At 39.7% G+C, this 17,295-nt stretch overlaps 1 protein-coding gene across 2 annotated transcripts in view; it reads left to right on the top strand.

Annotated features, from left to right (window-relative positions):
• The window catches only part of LOC126188997 (kinesin-associated protein 3), a 226,372-nt gene extending 216,522 nt beyond the window's left edge, over positions 1 to 9,850 (top strand). Inside the window, exon 17 of one of the 2 annotated variants that reach the window (XM_049930800.1) lies at positions 9,229 to 9,850. In XM_049930800.1, coding sequence (XP_049786757.1) covers positions 9,229 to 9,400 — 172 coding nt within the window. In that variant the 3' untranslated portion in view covers positions 9,401 to 9,850. The remainder of the gene's footprint in view (positions 1 to 9,228) is intronic. The other variant, XM_049930801.1, reaches the window with a different exon arrangement.
• The last annotated feature ends 7,445 nt before the right edge of the window (positions 9,851 to 17,295 follow it).

Raw genomic sequence — 17,295 nt, 5'->3', positions numbered from 1 at the left:
TAAATTTACCAAAAATGACAAAGGGGAAGACCACCCAACAGATGAGGCAGAGACAAGAAAGAGAGCCAGACTGAGCTGGCAATGGTAATCTCAAGATATGTAGTAATGGAAGAATCTGTGGGGATCATATGTTGCACGCTGACTCCAAGAAGCCTCATCACCAAGTGGACAAATTGGATGATGATGATGATGATTGATGATGATGATGATGATGATGATGATGATGATGATGATGTGTTCCTTTTTTGGTCAATAGATCAGCAGTCTCATTTCTGTTGATTCCCACATATGAAGGTGTCCATTGACACATTATTTCTGTCTATGATATACTGTAAGGCTGGTCTCATTTCAGTTATGATTTTAGTTGCTGTGGAGGGTTTTGTTAAGATTGCTGGAATTGCTCCTCTAGAATCAACCAATATACAGCTATTGTAAATAAATTGGTTCTTGTATATAAGGTTGTTAGCTGCTAGCTGAATTGCATGTATTTCAAGATCAAAGTTCATCATATGAGGGTCACCCCGAAAGTAATGCCTAACTTTTCTTTCTTTAACAATTATTTTTTGCGCACAGTGAAAATTACACATGTGAAAGTATGATGTTTTATCTACACACCCTATTTTTCCACATAATCTGCATCCAGCTCTATGGCCTTTCTCTGGCAGGACATTAGGGTGTGGATGCCCCATTACCAGTCCTTTTTCCAGTACACAAATCTCCTTTATGTGTTCCATAAATGCTATCCTTTAATTATCCAGACAAGTGGAAGTCTGGGGGAGTTAGGGCAAGGCTGTAGCATGGATTGGGTAACACACTCCAACCCTGTTTCATCTTGTGAGGCTTAGTGTCATAATGTTTGATCAAAACGTTACCTGGGTTCTTATGGTGCCAAAGTCACTGGAAAAACTTCTTGAGTGTGATTAATGTGTTCAAGTAAGCCTCCAATTAATGTTACTGTCCCCTGGCACCACATCAGTAAGAATCGTGACCTCACTGTACCAAATCACAGTCTCATTCTAGTACCTCCCGCCGCGGAAGTCGAACACGTGCTAGAACAAATGGACGTGGCCAGCCCATAGAGGACTCCATGTCCGCGGCGGCTCTTCCATGCAGCGAGGGCGCCACCGCTACACCACGTGCAGACTGCGGCCAATAGCCGCACTCTCCGGTTTGGTGTATAGGGACCCGCTCTGCCCTAGTCCAGTCAGTCTGGTACTCGCTCTGGATTGCTGTCTATCTCGGTGGTACTGCGTTCTGGTCGTTGCTTGTTGTTGACATTTGCCTGGCTCTGGTTCCGAGTGGATTTACTGTTGGTGTTTGGTGTTGTGGTTTCTACAAGCCTCCGTTGTTTATCTCTTCCTTGTTGGGGCGGTCATAGTTGGTCGTTATCGGTTGTTGTCGGTTGTCGTTGGTCTGTCGTCTGACTCGTCCTTGTGTTTATCCGGTGGTGCATGCTCCACCGCCGGCGGCTTCTCTGCCTGGCGGTTCCGATCCTGCAGCCCAAGGCATTCCCGCGGTTGATTTTGGTTACTACAATCATGATCATATTGGTGGAAGCTTTGAATTTTCTCTTCTGAGGGAAGTGAAGATGACACCATTACATTCATTGTCTTTTTGTTTAGGGCCCAAAATGCTGACCCCAGTTTCATCACCAATCACATTCGAGTACAAGAAGATCTCTTCCTCAAGTTCAAAATGTTGCAAAAATTCAGAAAAATGATTTCCTGTGAGATAAGTGTTCCACCATAAAACAGTGCAGAACCCTACTTGCACTGATTTTTGAGCATCCAAGAGCATGGATGATAGCATCCACACTTTCATAACAGCAACCCCAACTGCTAACTCGTGATGCGACGATCCTTGTGAATGAGAACATCAGCATGGTGCAATATGTTAGGTGTGACAGCCTTGGATGGTCTGTTTGCTCACTGTACATTGTGGAGCTCAGCCAAACTGCCTTCTGATGGCCTCACCCTTTGTTCTCAGTGACCAGCTGTACTCCTGCCAACTGCAGATCCTGCATAGATTTCACACAAACATTGGTGAATATTTTCCACAGTTTCTTTCTTCACAGAGAGAAATTCAATTATAACGCACTGCACTTACAGGTGCCACTTTGAAGCATTGTTGCATGTGAACTGTGGAAACTTCAAAGAATTCATACCTAATATTTGTGTTCACAACATTGTTGGTTGATTTAAAATGTGGGGCATTACTTTCTGGGTGGCCTTTTGTACTATAGGGAAATCACTGTGCACCATACCGTACATCCAGCTGTGTCATTAATCTGTGATCCATCTGTATACATTCTAAGCCATTTTGGTTCTGAGTGTTTTTGCAGTTGCCAGTAAAACCATATCTGAAATTTTTGACTACCTCTCGTTGTGCCCTGAAATGAGAAATGTCCTGCCGACTATCCCTCCCACAGTGGTATTCTGCCGCCCACCAAAACTACACAATATACTCATCCATCCCTTACACAACCCCTTACCTCATGGCTCAAACCCTTTTTAATAGACCTAGATGTGAGACCTGCCTTTTATGTCCTTCCACAACCACTTACTCCAGTCTAGTCACAAACATCACACATCCCATCAAAAGGCAGGGCTACCTGTGAAACCAGTCATGTGATTTACAAGTTAAGCTGCCACAACTGTGCCGCATTCTATATGAATTCCTTCAGTTCAGTGACTGCTTCACAGCCTGTGCCATATGGATCCTTCCCACCAACACCAACTTTTCTGAATTGCGCTGGTGGGAACTTCTCCTACAATAGATCCTACATTCCCATAACACTCCCGCCCTCGACCTTCATTAAGTCATTGTCCTCTCCCATCCAGCCCCTTCTCTGTTCCCATTCCAGCACTACACAGCCCTCACTCCTCCATCGCACCCAATCTTTTTACGTCTCTCCTTTTCTGCTGTCCCCCTCCCCACCTCTCCACTGCCCTCTGTCTAACCTCTCGACTGCACATAGCTGTCCTACCCTCTTTCCACCTCGTCCCTGCACACTTCCCATCAGCATGTCACTGTCAGTCTCTTCTACCCTACTATCCCTCCCCACCCCCCCACCCCAGCCTCCTCTTTACCCCCACTCAGCCGCCACTCTCATCATGCTGCTGCTCACAGTGTGGCCTCAGTTGCCAGTCATCTAATTTTGACAAAGGCCATAGTGGCCGAAAGCTTTATTTGTGACAGTTTTTTGTTGTGCCTATCTGCGACTCAGCATCTCTGCTATATGGTGAATAGCAAATTTCCTTTTTACAATATCTGAAATTTCCTTCTTAGTAATGTTGTCCGACTATGGTTGTCAACTATCTTTTATATCCATGTAATGTAAGAGATTGACAAGCTTTTTGGCATTCTCCATAGTTACATTTATATCTTGGCTGTTCAGTGCCTTTTTACATGCTTCTGTTGGTGCTGTTTGTTTTTTAAGGAGCTCGGGGGGGATTTCAATCCAGTTTGCATTCTGTGGGGCTTTCATTTTGATGAATGTACTTACAGTTTGCTTCTTGATTTATATACATAGTTGCCTGGACACAGTGGATGTAGTTTTGATTGCTCCACTTATGAAGCAAAGTGCTTGATTTCTGGTAGTATCTGTTTTTGTGCTCTGGAAATCAAAATTCCACTTACATATGTAATAATCGGTTTCATATATGTATTAAATGAGGTGTTTTTAGGTGTTCTGAGTGCATCCTCATTTTACTCTAACTAGTCTCTTCAGGGTTTATATTATTCTTTGTATCTTTCCTTTAATAAAGTCTGCATGTTTGTGCTGCTTAATTTATTACCTAATACTACATGTAAGTATTTTTTTGCAGGTGTTCTTTTGAAGCATTTTGTTGTCAGTTTTCAAATTGAAATATGGGTTTCTGTGTCATAGGGAAAAGAACTGAAAAAAAGTCTTTGATTTATTGATAATCATGGGGAATGACAGACTGGCTTTCAAATTTTGTTAACCTTAGTATTCAGTTCTCCTTCCCAAACATTGGTAATTTCATGATGATTGGACTGACCATTGCACTTATAGCCTTGTTTGGTATACCTGTCTTAGCAATTGACATGAATATGAATGATAGGTATGGTGCCAGTTATGCAATTTGTGATATATTATTTTGGCACAAATATATACATCTACAGTAAACCCTCATTAACACAAATCCCAAAGAACCAAAAAATCTAGAGTTCATGTTCACCAGGAACTCAAAATTTTAATTTTTCATTGATGTTTTTTCTACACATTAACCATTTACAGTATATAAGCACTACAGCATATTACATGTATCACCATAGGAAACACTACAGTATCTCTTATTCTCTTATCTTGGAAAATTAAAAAGAAGGTTTACAGTGTTACACCAATCCTTTTAATAACATTAGTTTGCAACAATAACACAGGAAATGAATGTGACAAGGAAAAAGGCTCGTGTTAATTACTGTACTGTAACTTGAAAAATGGTACTCTCAGATCATTTTCTGGCGAAAAAATCCTGTACATTGTGCTGTTGCATATGGGACCAAAGTTACCTCTAACTTCACAGCAGACTTACTCGTGGGTTCGTAATACTAGTGACCATTTCAGATGTTGCAGCAAAATGTTTAAAGTGTCAGAGGCATGTAACACTTCCTAGCTGGTAGGCAGAGTGATATTGTCCTCCCCTCTCTCTTTTGATGACATTTCTTGCATATCAGACACAATTGTTTTTACATCAAAAGTATTCCCAGGTCCACAATGCCTTGTAGAATATTCTATTTGTTGGATAAAGTAGTATTGTTACCACCATCTAACTTTTCAATAGGATTAGTGTCTTTCGTGTGTACAGGGTTTGCTAAAACAGTTCCCATTGTGTTATGTTGAAGTGGATTTCCAGAGTGTGACAAAAGTTTTTATTGCACTTTCAAAGTAATTATTTCCATCTTCTTTTCAGCAATGCAAATTGCAGCTCTCAGAAGTTGCTTGCTAAGACCTCTCTATAAGGGCAGTAACACCTTGATCCAAAGGCTGTAGATGACTTTTTATATTTGGAGGGAGGGGTGGGGGGGGGGGGGAGGAAGTGGAGCTTCACATTAGTTAAGACAATGTATATTATGAGCTCTAACTGTGTGCAGTGTTAGAACATACCTATTCCAGGTTACTGTTTGACTGTATAAATGAAGTCACTTATGGAATGATGAGCTGTCGATTCATGCTTTCTTATGGTGAGAGTTGGTGCAAGGTAAAGTATCAGTGTCCATGTTCTTAAAACAATGTGGTTTCTCAGGTTTACCGATCATTCAAAGATTGTGTTTATCACTACCATCTGAATTTGATACAAATACAACAAGTAACCACTGTTTACTGACTGCTTCACCATGGAACATGTTGCCTTTTATTTGGAGGGTGCGACTTGGGAAAAGACGATATGTAGACATCACACAAGGTATATTTTTCTCTCACTTGGTCAAATTAGTGCAGCCTGTTTTTTCCTCCTCTTCCATCATTTGCTCCCTCACAAATCACTGATGGTGAAATTGAGCAGCTCATTTTGAACCAATCAGCCAAGCAGCAGAACAACTGAAATCGCGGGTGTCTAATTTTTTTATTTTTATTTTATTTTATTTATTTTTTACAGTCTTGCTTGCTTTTGACCCAATTATAGGTTCACTTGAAAGTACTATGGAAGTGTGTGTGTGAAGTAAAGTTTCAACATATTGTTGCTTAGCACTGTGCAGTCGCAAAGGTTTGTGTCTGGAAGCGAATGCAGCATTTAGAATTTCATGGTCTTTAAGTATTGCAGATAAAGTAGGTTTGAAAAGTGCATAGTTTTCTGCAATCCTGTGTTTTTTCAATACACCGTGGTCTACTTCCTCTAGAAGTTTCAGTTTTATTTGCAGATCTATGCTTGTCTGCTTTGTCTTGGCTATCACTCCCCTCTTTCTGCTTACAACTTTAATGTTACTCATAATTGTTCCTTTTTATAGAACAAAAAAGTGTTGTTGTCTTTGTCGGTCATGATTTCCAAGCAATATCATTCAAGCAGCTCTGGCAGTAAAACAAAGGGTGGGGGGGGGGGGGGGGGGGGGAGAAAAGCATTGAAACTTTGGATTAAATGATAAAATCTAATGATTCAGTGGACTATAAAAAAAGCTCATAATTCATGCTGAACAAAATTCATGTTAACTGTTAAAACTTTCTATAAGATCATGTGCTTCCGTGCCAGGGCTGCAGTTTAGTTCATGCTGACTGAGTGTTTGTCTTAAGTGAGTTCATGTTAAGGGGAGTTTACTGTATTTTCTTTATTCGTACTCCATGGATAACTAGATCACATACCAATTTGCACAAAATATTTGATCAGGCAAACATCCTCAATTGAGAAACGTTTAGTGCAGTTAACATAATTACTAAATTTCAACATGAAATACACACACACATTCACTTACAGAAATTAAACAAAACAGACACTCTATTTAAACCAAGGAAAAGAACAAACTGGTAATGTGTTACTGCAAACAAGGTTGATGATACAAAAAAAGATAATACCAGTATGGATAAGGAAATTAAAGCTTTCTCCAGTTCCATGTTCCATACATCATATTCACAATAAACATTATGATGTGGAATGTGTTCAAATGAATAAAAGGTTGAAAAGACAATTAAAAAAATATTTGTGTGTCTACATGCTAATCAGTTATAGGATTGTAACCTGAATACTTATTCAGGAATTACTCTATGGTATTTAGGGAATTGTTTTCTTTAATCTACATTTGAAAACACTTCTGGTTTTTCCAAGACATTTTATTTCCTTGGGCAGATTCTCAGAGTTTTGTAGGTTTAATCCAACAATGGAAAATCCAGAATCAAATAAAAATGATATGACAAGGATAGACTGCTACTCACCAAATAGTGGAGGTTGTTAGTGGCAGACAGGCACAGTGAAAATGACTGTTAGATGTTATCCAGCTATCGAACTTAGTCCTTCATCAGACATAGACAGCAAAATTATAACACTTTCACATAAGCAGAGTTCCCACAAAGCAACTGCCATCTTTAAGCACTATAAGTAACAAAAGTTGCACAAGAGTGTGTTTTATTCTTTTATGTCCCAGAGTTAGACTGACCAAAATACAGATAATTTTTCCTTCTAGTATTGTACAAGTATTATCCTAAAGCTCCAAAAGATTATTTACAACAAATTTCCTCGAGTTGTAAATGTACTGAAAGGGAGTTCAGTATTGCCAATTTCTTAAACAGACACCTGCAAGATGTACATGTGTGAACTCCACACATTAATCTTATCAATAGTATAATATAGCTGCAATGACATCATCACAAAATATACACCAAATCAGCTTAGCATCATACTACATATTTAAAATATGGTGCAAACTAGGCCACAGTGCTGGCATGGCTGGCACTGGTATAGGGTACTCTCTTCCATGGACCATATGGTGGCTTCTGGAGTATCTGTGTAGATGTAGATTGTATTGTTTAAAAATTTTATTATATACTCAGTGATTATATAAGTAACAGCCTCAGTACAAGAGGTCTTTTGAAATCAAGCTGTAATTAACTAAGTGCCCATTACTACACAGGTGGATGATAAGAACTGATTACATTATATTCTGGAAAACACACACACACACACACACACACACACACACACACACACACACACATTGGAAAATGATAAAAGGAATGGTACTGACTTGTGGCTGATGCAATTTCTGTGTGTTGGCTTATGCTAGCATATTGTTCTATATGGCTTTAATGAATGGACGTATGCAGAGACCACTAAATTTTTACATTTTCACCACCAAAATCAGCAGACATGCAAAGAGCAAAAGTTATTGAACCTAAGTGTATAGGAATATGCATAAATTCGATTTATAGTTCACATTTTTGCTAGTATGCACCTATATTCATGAGCATCGTTTTACGTATTGCCGTCCACCTACAGTTTTACTGTCCATGTTGCTTCCTGCCATGTACAGGTCTGCATGAAATGTGTTTTTCCTTGGTTATATGTGGAGCACTTGCTTTTTGTATGTTCTGAAAATGGTGCAATGTAACCAAATTGGTTTCATTTGATAACAATATATCAGCTCTGAATTACCTACTGAGCTGCTCCCTCTAACAATGAAACACTGAAGATTTGATATGGCCCTTAAAGTGTTGGGGAAGAGCAACAACATTTAAAGTATTTTCAGTTTCATGAGAACATCCATTTTTTATTTATTTAAAATGTGGAGTGTACTATGTTTAATCAGACATAATTAACATGTGGCTTTTCATTTATGAGACTGAAAATTAAGGTAAGAGCAATTTCTCATCTTCAGAGTGCTTGTGTTTGCTTACCTGTTCAGGTGCTCAGAACAACTTTCCCTGTTTACTTTTTGCACATTTTACCTAACTGGTTTTCAGTACACACTCAGTTCTTTTTCTCCAGTAAATGAAATGCCAATTCTAAAAAATGTTTTATAATAATGGGAGTTCTAGGAAGGAAAAATGAACAAAAATTTGGGAAGCCACTCACTCACCTCCAGGTATTTCATGTGAGGCACATAAGCACCAGCACAGCAAATTCTCTGCCTCCTGAAAGCCACCTAAAACAGTGAGGCATTTTTCGCTACTAGTGTGAGCTAATCAAGTATAATACACTTGAACAAATATTTTAACAGCAATTTAGGAAACCTGGTACAGATATTTATTTTTTTTTTTTAATTAACAATAAAATCAGTAAGTTAGTCTTGAGGCCTGAATACCAAAAAGAAATATCTATAATCTAAATGTTCTAACACACTGAAAATGAATTTACAGAACAGCAAGGAAACTCTCATCCATTTATGAAAATTGTTCCTGTGAATGTGTGATATGTAGGCCAAATTTCATGACTGACTGGTGTTACTGTTTTGTTGTTATTGTATTTCTTCAGGCAGTTGTGAAGTAACAAAATCACCTTCTGCTTCTGTGACTGTCTGAAGCTTTTGCTTAAGAATACTGTGGAAACACTTTTTTTAAAAAAAAATCTTTTCACCCTCAATCTGCTTCACTAGCATGCATTGTACACATGAACTGCATGGGGATATGAGGAAGGCCTTCACTGGATTGTTGGTGTTATATGGCTTGAATGGGGGAATCAAAATATAGAAATAAAAATTTAAAAACTGTTTAAAATTGGTCAGTTTGATATATGTTCTTGACAGCACAAATTAAAAAGTTTGTAAACAAGCCTTTTTTCTTAGGTATGCTCATGATGTAGAACCAGACCTTGGTGAGCCAACATCTTTCAAGAATGCAACACAACCATCTGAGAAGTCATCAGATGAAGTTATCAGGAACAAGCTCAACAATCTCTTCCTGACATCAGAACAAGATCGCTTGGATGACGAAGAATCCAAACATGTGATGATCTGAGATGTCTCTTTTTTATGTAACTTTACAATTCCTTGTGTGCATTTGCTTATAGCGCTTGCTTCCAAGCAAAAGGATATCATCCTCATTCTTTTTTTTTTTAAATCATTCCTCACTATTGCAAAAGACATAACATCACAATAAGTTTAAAACTGTAGCTAAGCACTATGGGCTACTGAATATTTGAGCTTAAAGAATATGTGAAGAAGTTTGTGTTTCTGTTCAATGCACTAATGTGTAGTCTGTAATCTGTCTTTTTACACTGTTTTACTTTAATGTTGTAACACCATTCTAGTCATTATTGTACTGATGTGTTGCCATAGATTCCTTGAAAGAAAGATTGTGTGTGAAATCACACTCTTCAGAAAGAAGTTGGTATTAGATTATTATTTATTTTTATGTATTTGTCTTAGAATATTATTTATATAGAATTAAAAAAGTGATTTCAAGGATGCTGTAGTTCTTTTTTGTATTCAAATCCCACCACAAATGACAACATTCTGAGATGCACAGTGAATCAGTAATGGTATTACTAAAATAAATTAGCTACTAAATTTTGTTCAAAAATATCTGTTACCTTTTCTGTTGTATTATTTAGCCAAAATTTCCTATTTTAACAGTGTTGAATCCAATTTTATATACTGCATGAAGTAAAGATAACTGGTCACCATATAGTCGAGGCATTGAGCAAGTCTAAAAGTATTGCTGAGTTTCTCGATACTGGCGTTCAGAGCAAACACAAAAATATTCTTACATATATGCACAGTCTGTTCAAAATTATTTTAGGGTTGACATCTATGAAGGAAATAACGGGATTGAAGCTCATGAAGAAGGCATAGCACATATTCAGCCAATCCCAAAACACCTGGGAAGGAAAATAAAAAAGGGAATGAGATAATAAACTAACACCCATTAGCCCAACTGGGCACAGGCAGAAGAAATAGAACATGGCACACAATTAAATGTAGGTGGTGGAGGGGACCAGTGGGAACAGAACAGAGGAAGAAGACCATGGAGAGAAAAGCATAAGTGTAAATTTATAGAGCAAAATAAGAGCCATGGGGCGGGGGTGGAGGGGGTGTGAGATGTCTATTGACTCGAAATGTTTGTTATGAGGGCAATTCATTGTGAAGCAGCCATTGAAATCAATTATGTTGTGCTCAAAAGCTTGCCGTGCAACTGGGTGGTCAATATATCCGTGGCCACAATAACCATTCAGTTTTGGTGGACTGCTGCTTGGTGCTCATGGCTTCACAAAAGGCTGTGCAAAAATTTCGGCAGTGCTGGTATGTGATGTGACAGGTTTCATGTGTTGCTCTTCTTCTAAAGGGGTAGTATATACCCATTTGGCAAGGGTTTGGATCAATGTATTTTGTAGATTGGGTAGGTGACAGCATAACACTTTGGGTATATGGTAAGGATTATGGATAGGGTGCACCTCATTTATGGGCACAATATAGATAGTTTTAAGCTGAGCAAATGGTGTATGAAGTTGTTTCAGTCCTTGGCAATGTTGGGTTCTGGGGGAGGGGGTGTATTTCTTGCAGCTAGTTCAGGTTAATGGGGGTGGATGGAGAATTTCAGATGCGTGAGTATAGCATGGGTGATGCGACTGTGGACTAGGTTTGGAGGATAGTGCCTGTTTGTGAAGAACTTATGGAGATTTTCAGTGTACTTGCCACTAGAGACGCACCATACATGGATCGCCAGACTCTTTGCAGAGATGTTTCATTGTGGAAGGAATGGCTGCTATCAAAAGGGAGTTACTGTTGATGGTTGGTGAACTTGACATGGACAGCAGTTTTTAAGAAGCCATCAGAGAAGTGATGATAAACATACAGTATGTTTCTACACTGAGGTGAGGAGGGTTATGTGAAAAAGATAGGAGAGAAGGTATGGGGGAGTGAGGATAAACTGCCTTGGCCCTGAGTCTGAATCATAAAGATAACATGGTACATGTAAAATAAGAGGTAAGTAATGATGAACATGAGAACTGTGACATTGAGTTTTATATTATTTTATTCTGCAGTTGCTGAAGTGATTATTACAGTATGACTGCCACAGCAAACAGGGCTTCTCATGGATATTGTAGGTCCAATAAAATAGTTATTTATACATGTCTTTGCTGGTAATTTATTAGAAATGTTGGTTTTCTGACTCCGTCGTTGATACTGGGAACAGTGGAAAAAAGGTGTTGTGGAACGATGATTTGCTGTAAGTGATGATGTGACACTCTGAAGCATACGTGTAGTCCTAATGAATGCCTGGATGTGTTGTGGTTACAATGAATTCAGGTAGGGACATATGACAGAATTTTTTTATGAACATTTACCTGTGTATGAACATTGCTTCATGAAGGAACATCACCAGTGGTTAACCTGATTCCTGTGCAAGAGTATCTTTGAGATCATTTGGTCTGAGGACTGCACTATGTTCGAATACTGTACTGTGAATGTTTGTGTCGTCAATAAAAATAGTTCTACAGAGTATTAGGATTATGTGTGTCTTAGTGTAACCATAAGCCATGTCTTAGTGTAACCATCTCCCATAACCTGTGAAACTACATTGGTGACTCCCAATGATCGCCATCACATAGAAGTTCATTTCTGACAATTGCACAGTGACAATGCTGCCAACGTGCTCACATTGTGCTGTGCAGCTTTCACTGCAGACACCATAATTCATCCATGATGCCAGTCACTATGGATAACGCTGTGAATGCAGGCCGTGTGACACTTTCTTTGACAGTTTTACATCAGTATGCGACAACATTGAACAGTGGAATCAGCAAACAATGGTTTTTGATTTTACTTGGAACTCCACTCCTTTTGGCAACCAGTTCACACCCGAGTCAAGACGACCCAAGCAATTGGACACACCACACTTAAAAACAATTGCCCCACAATTCATGCAGCTGGCTACATCACCTATCACCATCTACCGTGTGCTGCATCGTGCTGCTGTCAGACAATATGTACCCCATTGTAATTCCCATCGTGGCAACCCATCAACTACAGGTCCTAACTCGAACTACTGCCTTTTACACCAGACCAACCAACATTGTGTTTCACCATCATGGAAAATATCGTCACTTTTAATTATGTGGTCAATGACACCACCAAGTTCATTACATTCCTAAGCCACTTAGTAGAAAAGTCAGACATAATATTCGTGCCACCAACAGACAAGCAAAAACTGCTCTACCTCATCACCTCAATTGCTCCCCATGGGATCACATTCATCACATCATTTATGACAAAATACTTAGTGATAAAACACCATAACTGTTATGGTGCCATCTTCGACACAGATTGACATTCATCGCATGCCTGACCACACCCTGTTATGGTGCCATCTTCGACACAGATTGACATTCATCGCATGCCTGACCACACCTTATGGACTCAGTGGATTGTGAAATTTCCTCTTCAGATACAAATGGCTATGCTTGCCCATGAGCATGAACCCCTGGACGACATCTTAACTAGTGGATCGAAATCATTTGATCATGCAACATAAAGAGTGCATCAGTAATGTAGACAACAATGGTGGCAGGCATGACCACAGTTTCTACAGCTGCAAACACAATGGCCAGCCAACCCTGAGCTGCGCTGACTCTACCTGATTATCACTGTGTCTGACATCAGAGCAATGACTTCTGCAGAACATCAACAAACTCTCAGCTTCCTGCCATCTATGCCGTGCATGTGCATGCACAGAACCACACCTACCAAGTCGTGCCCATGCAGCCATGACATGCCACTGGCCTCACGGTGCCCAAGCCTGCCCAGAACACTGCCAGTTGTGTTATGCCCAAGCAGCTGCAACATGCAGCCAACCATACCACACCTGAGTAGAACTGCTCCTCCTGGTATCCTGCAACATATATTGCTACTACCTGCAACTGCAGACAACCATGCAGTTTCCCAAACTAAAACGCCTGGTTTGCTGGAGGTGCAGTGGAACATGCTGGATATTTAAGTCTCCTCGACACCCACAGAGACAGTGATGGATCACACTTGTCATGCCTATTCCATAACAATATACTTTTTGTGTGCAACAACTTTACATCCTTGACACAGATTCCAAGGTTGGCACTATGCTGCCGTCATTCCATCACCTGTCTACATACCTATTCATCTCCAGATGGCAAAATCCATTTTTATACCTCACAGTTTCATGCACACAACCATGGCATCATCGAAAAATTCATCTGGACATTCCTCATCACCTGTTATTGGCACTGATTTTCTATGACACTTCAGCTTGATTCCAGACCTCTCGAGCAACAGGCACATCCACAAACTCTGTCTACAGCATCCTTGACATAGCTCCTTCAACAGGTCAACATAACAGCAGAATCCTCTCTACACCCCCAACCCCATCCACCCAAGAACACTCTCAACAACCATCAGACACTCCTGGAGTGCATCAGTATGATCAGGCAGTTGCAGAATGTTCACCAACTTTATCCTGATGCGCATGAAGTTGAATCTTCAATTATGTCATGACAACGATGCCATCAGGGACAAGATTAAAGACATGTAACACAAATTCTTCATGGCATAGCAGCACCTCAACCATCTTCACTGACTGCCTCCACATGTCGCATCCTCGTGGATTCCTCACACACAAAATGTTGACACGATACCTCTGTCGCCACCTCTGAGGACGCCCACAATATTTTTTCCAGCAGTCATTTCAAAGATTAGTACGGTACAGCTTGCTTGCTCATTTCCTGCCAAATTGTCATGTGATTCTCCAGAAATATGTGTCAGAGACTGTGCTGTTGGCAGCAGAACAGTGCCTAAAATCACCACACACCTGCCCCCCCCCCCCCCCCCCCCTGCCTCTGATAAATCAGCAACCGCACCAACTGCCACCTGACCTACGAAGAGTCGCCAAAGCATCAGAGGACAAGACCTTACGAAGAGGCATACTTCACCTGTCTGACAGCTAGTGGGTTTCACCTATAAAACTAGTCCCAAAGAAAAACAGTTCTGTCAAGTTATGTGGCAACTACAGAATTCTTAATCCTTGGACCATCATAGACAACTACCACATTCCAAACATACAGGACTGGTTCCCCTATGTGGTGACTACCTCCATTTTCAGTTTTATCAATTATAAAACATCATATCTACAAATACTTACGCACCCTGATACATTCCAAAAACAGCCATAATCATGCCATTTGGTGTATTTGAATTTATGTTCATGCTGTATGAACGTAAAAATGCGTGCTCAAACTTAGCCAACACTTCACTGATGTACTACTCGTAAAGCTCCATTTTATTATGTACATCAAAATGACATCTTAATTTTCTCATCTGATGAGGAATCGTACAAAAAGTTTTCAACAATCTCACTAACTATAGTGTCATAATAAATGAAGACAAATGTCAGCTTCATTGCAAAGTCGTGTTTCTTGGACACATCATAAATGCATTAGGAATTAGGGCCACACCACAACATGTTGAGATTGTCCATCAACTGCCTTCACCACAAGACTATTAGGAATCATGCAGATTCATAGGCGTGATAAATTCCCACAAGCGACATCATCCACAAGCAGCATCCAAGTACCCCAAATACAAGTTCTGTCTGCCAAACATACCACCAACAAATGTAAATTCACATGGATGAACCAGATACAGACACCATTTGAGTCCATTAAAGAGTGTCCCTCACAAACTGGAGAAAATCAGTTCAAAGCAGTGGCTAGAACATTAATGAACATCTGTTTCTTGAATGAATTTGAGTATTGGCAGAGCACATTTTAATTTGTTTGAAAACCTAGCAGCAATTATTCGCTATACTTTTAAGTAGAAAGGAAACCGTTTCAGCCATAAATATACCAAAACGTAGTGGAAAATACATATTTGAAGGTTAAATGATGTAATGTAGTAAAAGAAAGCATTTTATTAGGTACTCAGCTCGCCTGTTTTTGACGAACAGAAATGCATATCCAGACACTTTGGTTAAATAGTTCACATTAACAAAATATGTGATAGTAGTGTATTTCTTGCAGCAAATTGCATAAGTTCCTTTTCTAAGTTACTGAAATATCGTTACTTTACATCAATATTTCCTTCAAGGTCACTAACAATTTTACACCATACATTCAATCTTTCTTCTGAGTTAATCGTCGTCCTGTTCCTGGTATACAATGAGAAAGGTTTATCTGTTGTTACTACACATGTACCATATACCTTGTTTGGAATGACTCCAATGGAAAAAGTCTTAAAAGCAATAATATCTCTCTCATTATAGCTCTCAAGTCCTCCAAGTGATGTCTCTCCTCCTCATAGTAAGGCAATTGTCAACCATGAATTACCACTCACTACCTCTGTAGTTGTGCAAGAAAAATTAATCTTACATCCTACAAAGGTAATAGGACCTCCTAATAGTTGCTGTTGGCCTGTAGGCTTTGGTTTAATTTCAAATGTATCAACATTTTTATAGACAGGCATCTGTCTCTTCCTGATGTATCTCCTTCTCCTGTACGGCATGGCTGTGTGTACTGTGCGGCTGCCTCGAGTCGAATGAGCAAACGGAGATCTCACGAGCGAGATATACAGGCCCTTACGTCACAGCGATAAGCTTATCTGGGTGTGGCAGCGGAAGTAAGCCTGCTCGGCAGACCAACGGCGCCACCGGAAGTAGGCTTTCTCAGCAGATCATGCTCTGTTAAAACTAGAGCGCGATCCTTCCCTGCCTAGCAGCGGCTGAGCGAAGCTCATTCAAGGTCACCCGCCTTGCGAAGCCAGATGGCGGCTAAGCACACAGCCATGCTTTTGTTAAAGTTTCGAGAACATACCTTCACCGAAGAGTCCAGCAGTATACTGCTCCCTCCTACGTATATCTCGCGAAGAGACCATGAGGATAAAATCAGAGAGATTAGAGCCCGTACAGAAGCATACAGACAATCCTTCTTTCCACGAACAATACGAGACTGGAATAGAAGGGAGAACCGATAGAGGTACTCAGGGTACCCTCCGCCACACACCGTCAGGTGGCTTGCTGAGTATGGATGTAGATGTAGAAAAATATGAGATTATTATAACTCAGTAACTAAGTCATTGTGTAATCATGGTCTTAACCATTGCACTACCCCCACTATGTATACAATGTATAATGTCAACATCATGGTGTGTGATGCTTTTTGAGAGGACAAAAATTTGAAGAAACCTTCAATTTACTTGTGAGAATTGGCTTGTATTGTTCCAACAGAAATTACTGTCGTTTTTGAGCTGAGACTATTCAAAAACTCAGTGCCATTGGATTTTATATCCAAATCGCAACAACACTGTAGGTAATACCTCAGAAAAACATTCAAATCCTCTTATATGATTCAGCGAGATGACAAAGATCAATTTGTAGGTTTAGGTGGCACCAAAAATACGCTTATTCTAACAGTATTGTGGTTTTGCTATTTTCTGAATCATTCTTGGGGAAAGAATGGCCTAAATTAGATTCTTTTCCGATGATTCATTTATGGTACTAATATTTTCCCAGCTGTGTTTATCTGCTTACTCACTACCTTATACAGGGTGTAAAAAATTGTGTGTACAGAAGAATATAATAATTCCAATCCCAAAGAAAGCAGGTGTCGACAGATGTGAAAATTACCGAACAATCAGTTTAATAAGCCACAGCTGCAAAATACTAACACGAATTCTTTACAGACGAATGGAAAAACTAGTAGAAGCCGACCTCGGGGAAGATCAGTTTGGATTCCGTAGAAATACTGGAACACATGAGGCAATACTGACCTTACGACTTATCTTAGAAGAAAGATTAAGGAAAGGCAAACCTACGTTTCTAGCATTTGTAGACTTAGAGAAAGCTTTTGCAATGTTGACTGGAATACTCTCTTTCAAATTCTAAAGGTGGCA

This window comes from Schistocerca cancellata, chromosome 5 (genome assembly GCF_023864275.1).
Source record: "Schistocerca cancellata isolate TAMUIC-IGC-003103 chromosome 5, iqSchCanc2.1, whole genome shotgun sequence".
NCBI lineage: Eukaryota > Metazoa > Arthropoda > Insecta > Orthoptera > Acrididae > Schistocerca > Schistocerca cancellata.
The sequence above is the reverse complement of the archived record's forward strand: the minus strand, read 5'-3'. Positions and strand labels throughout refer to the sequence as shown.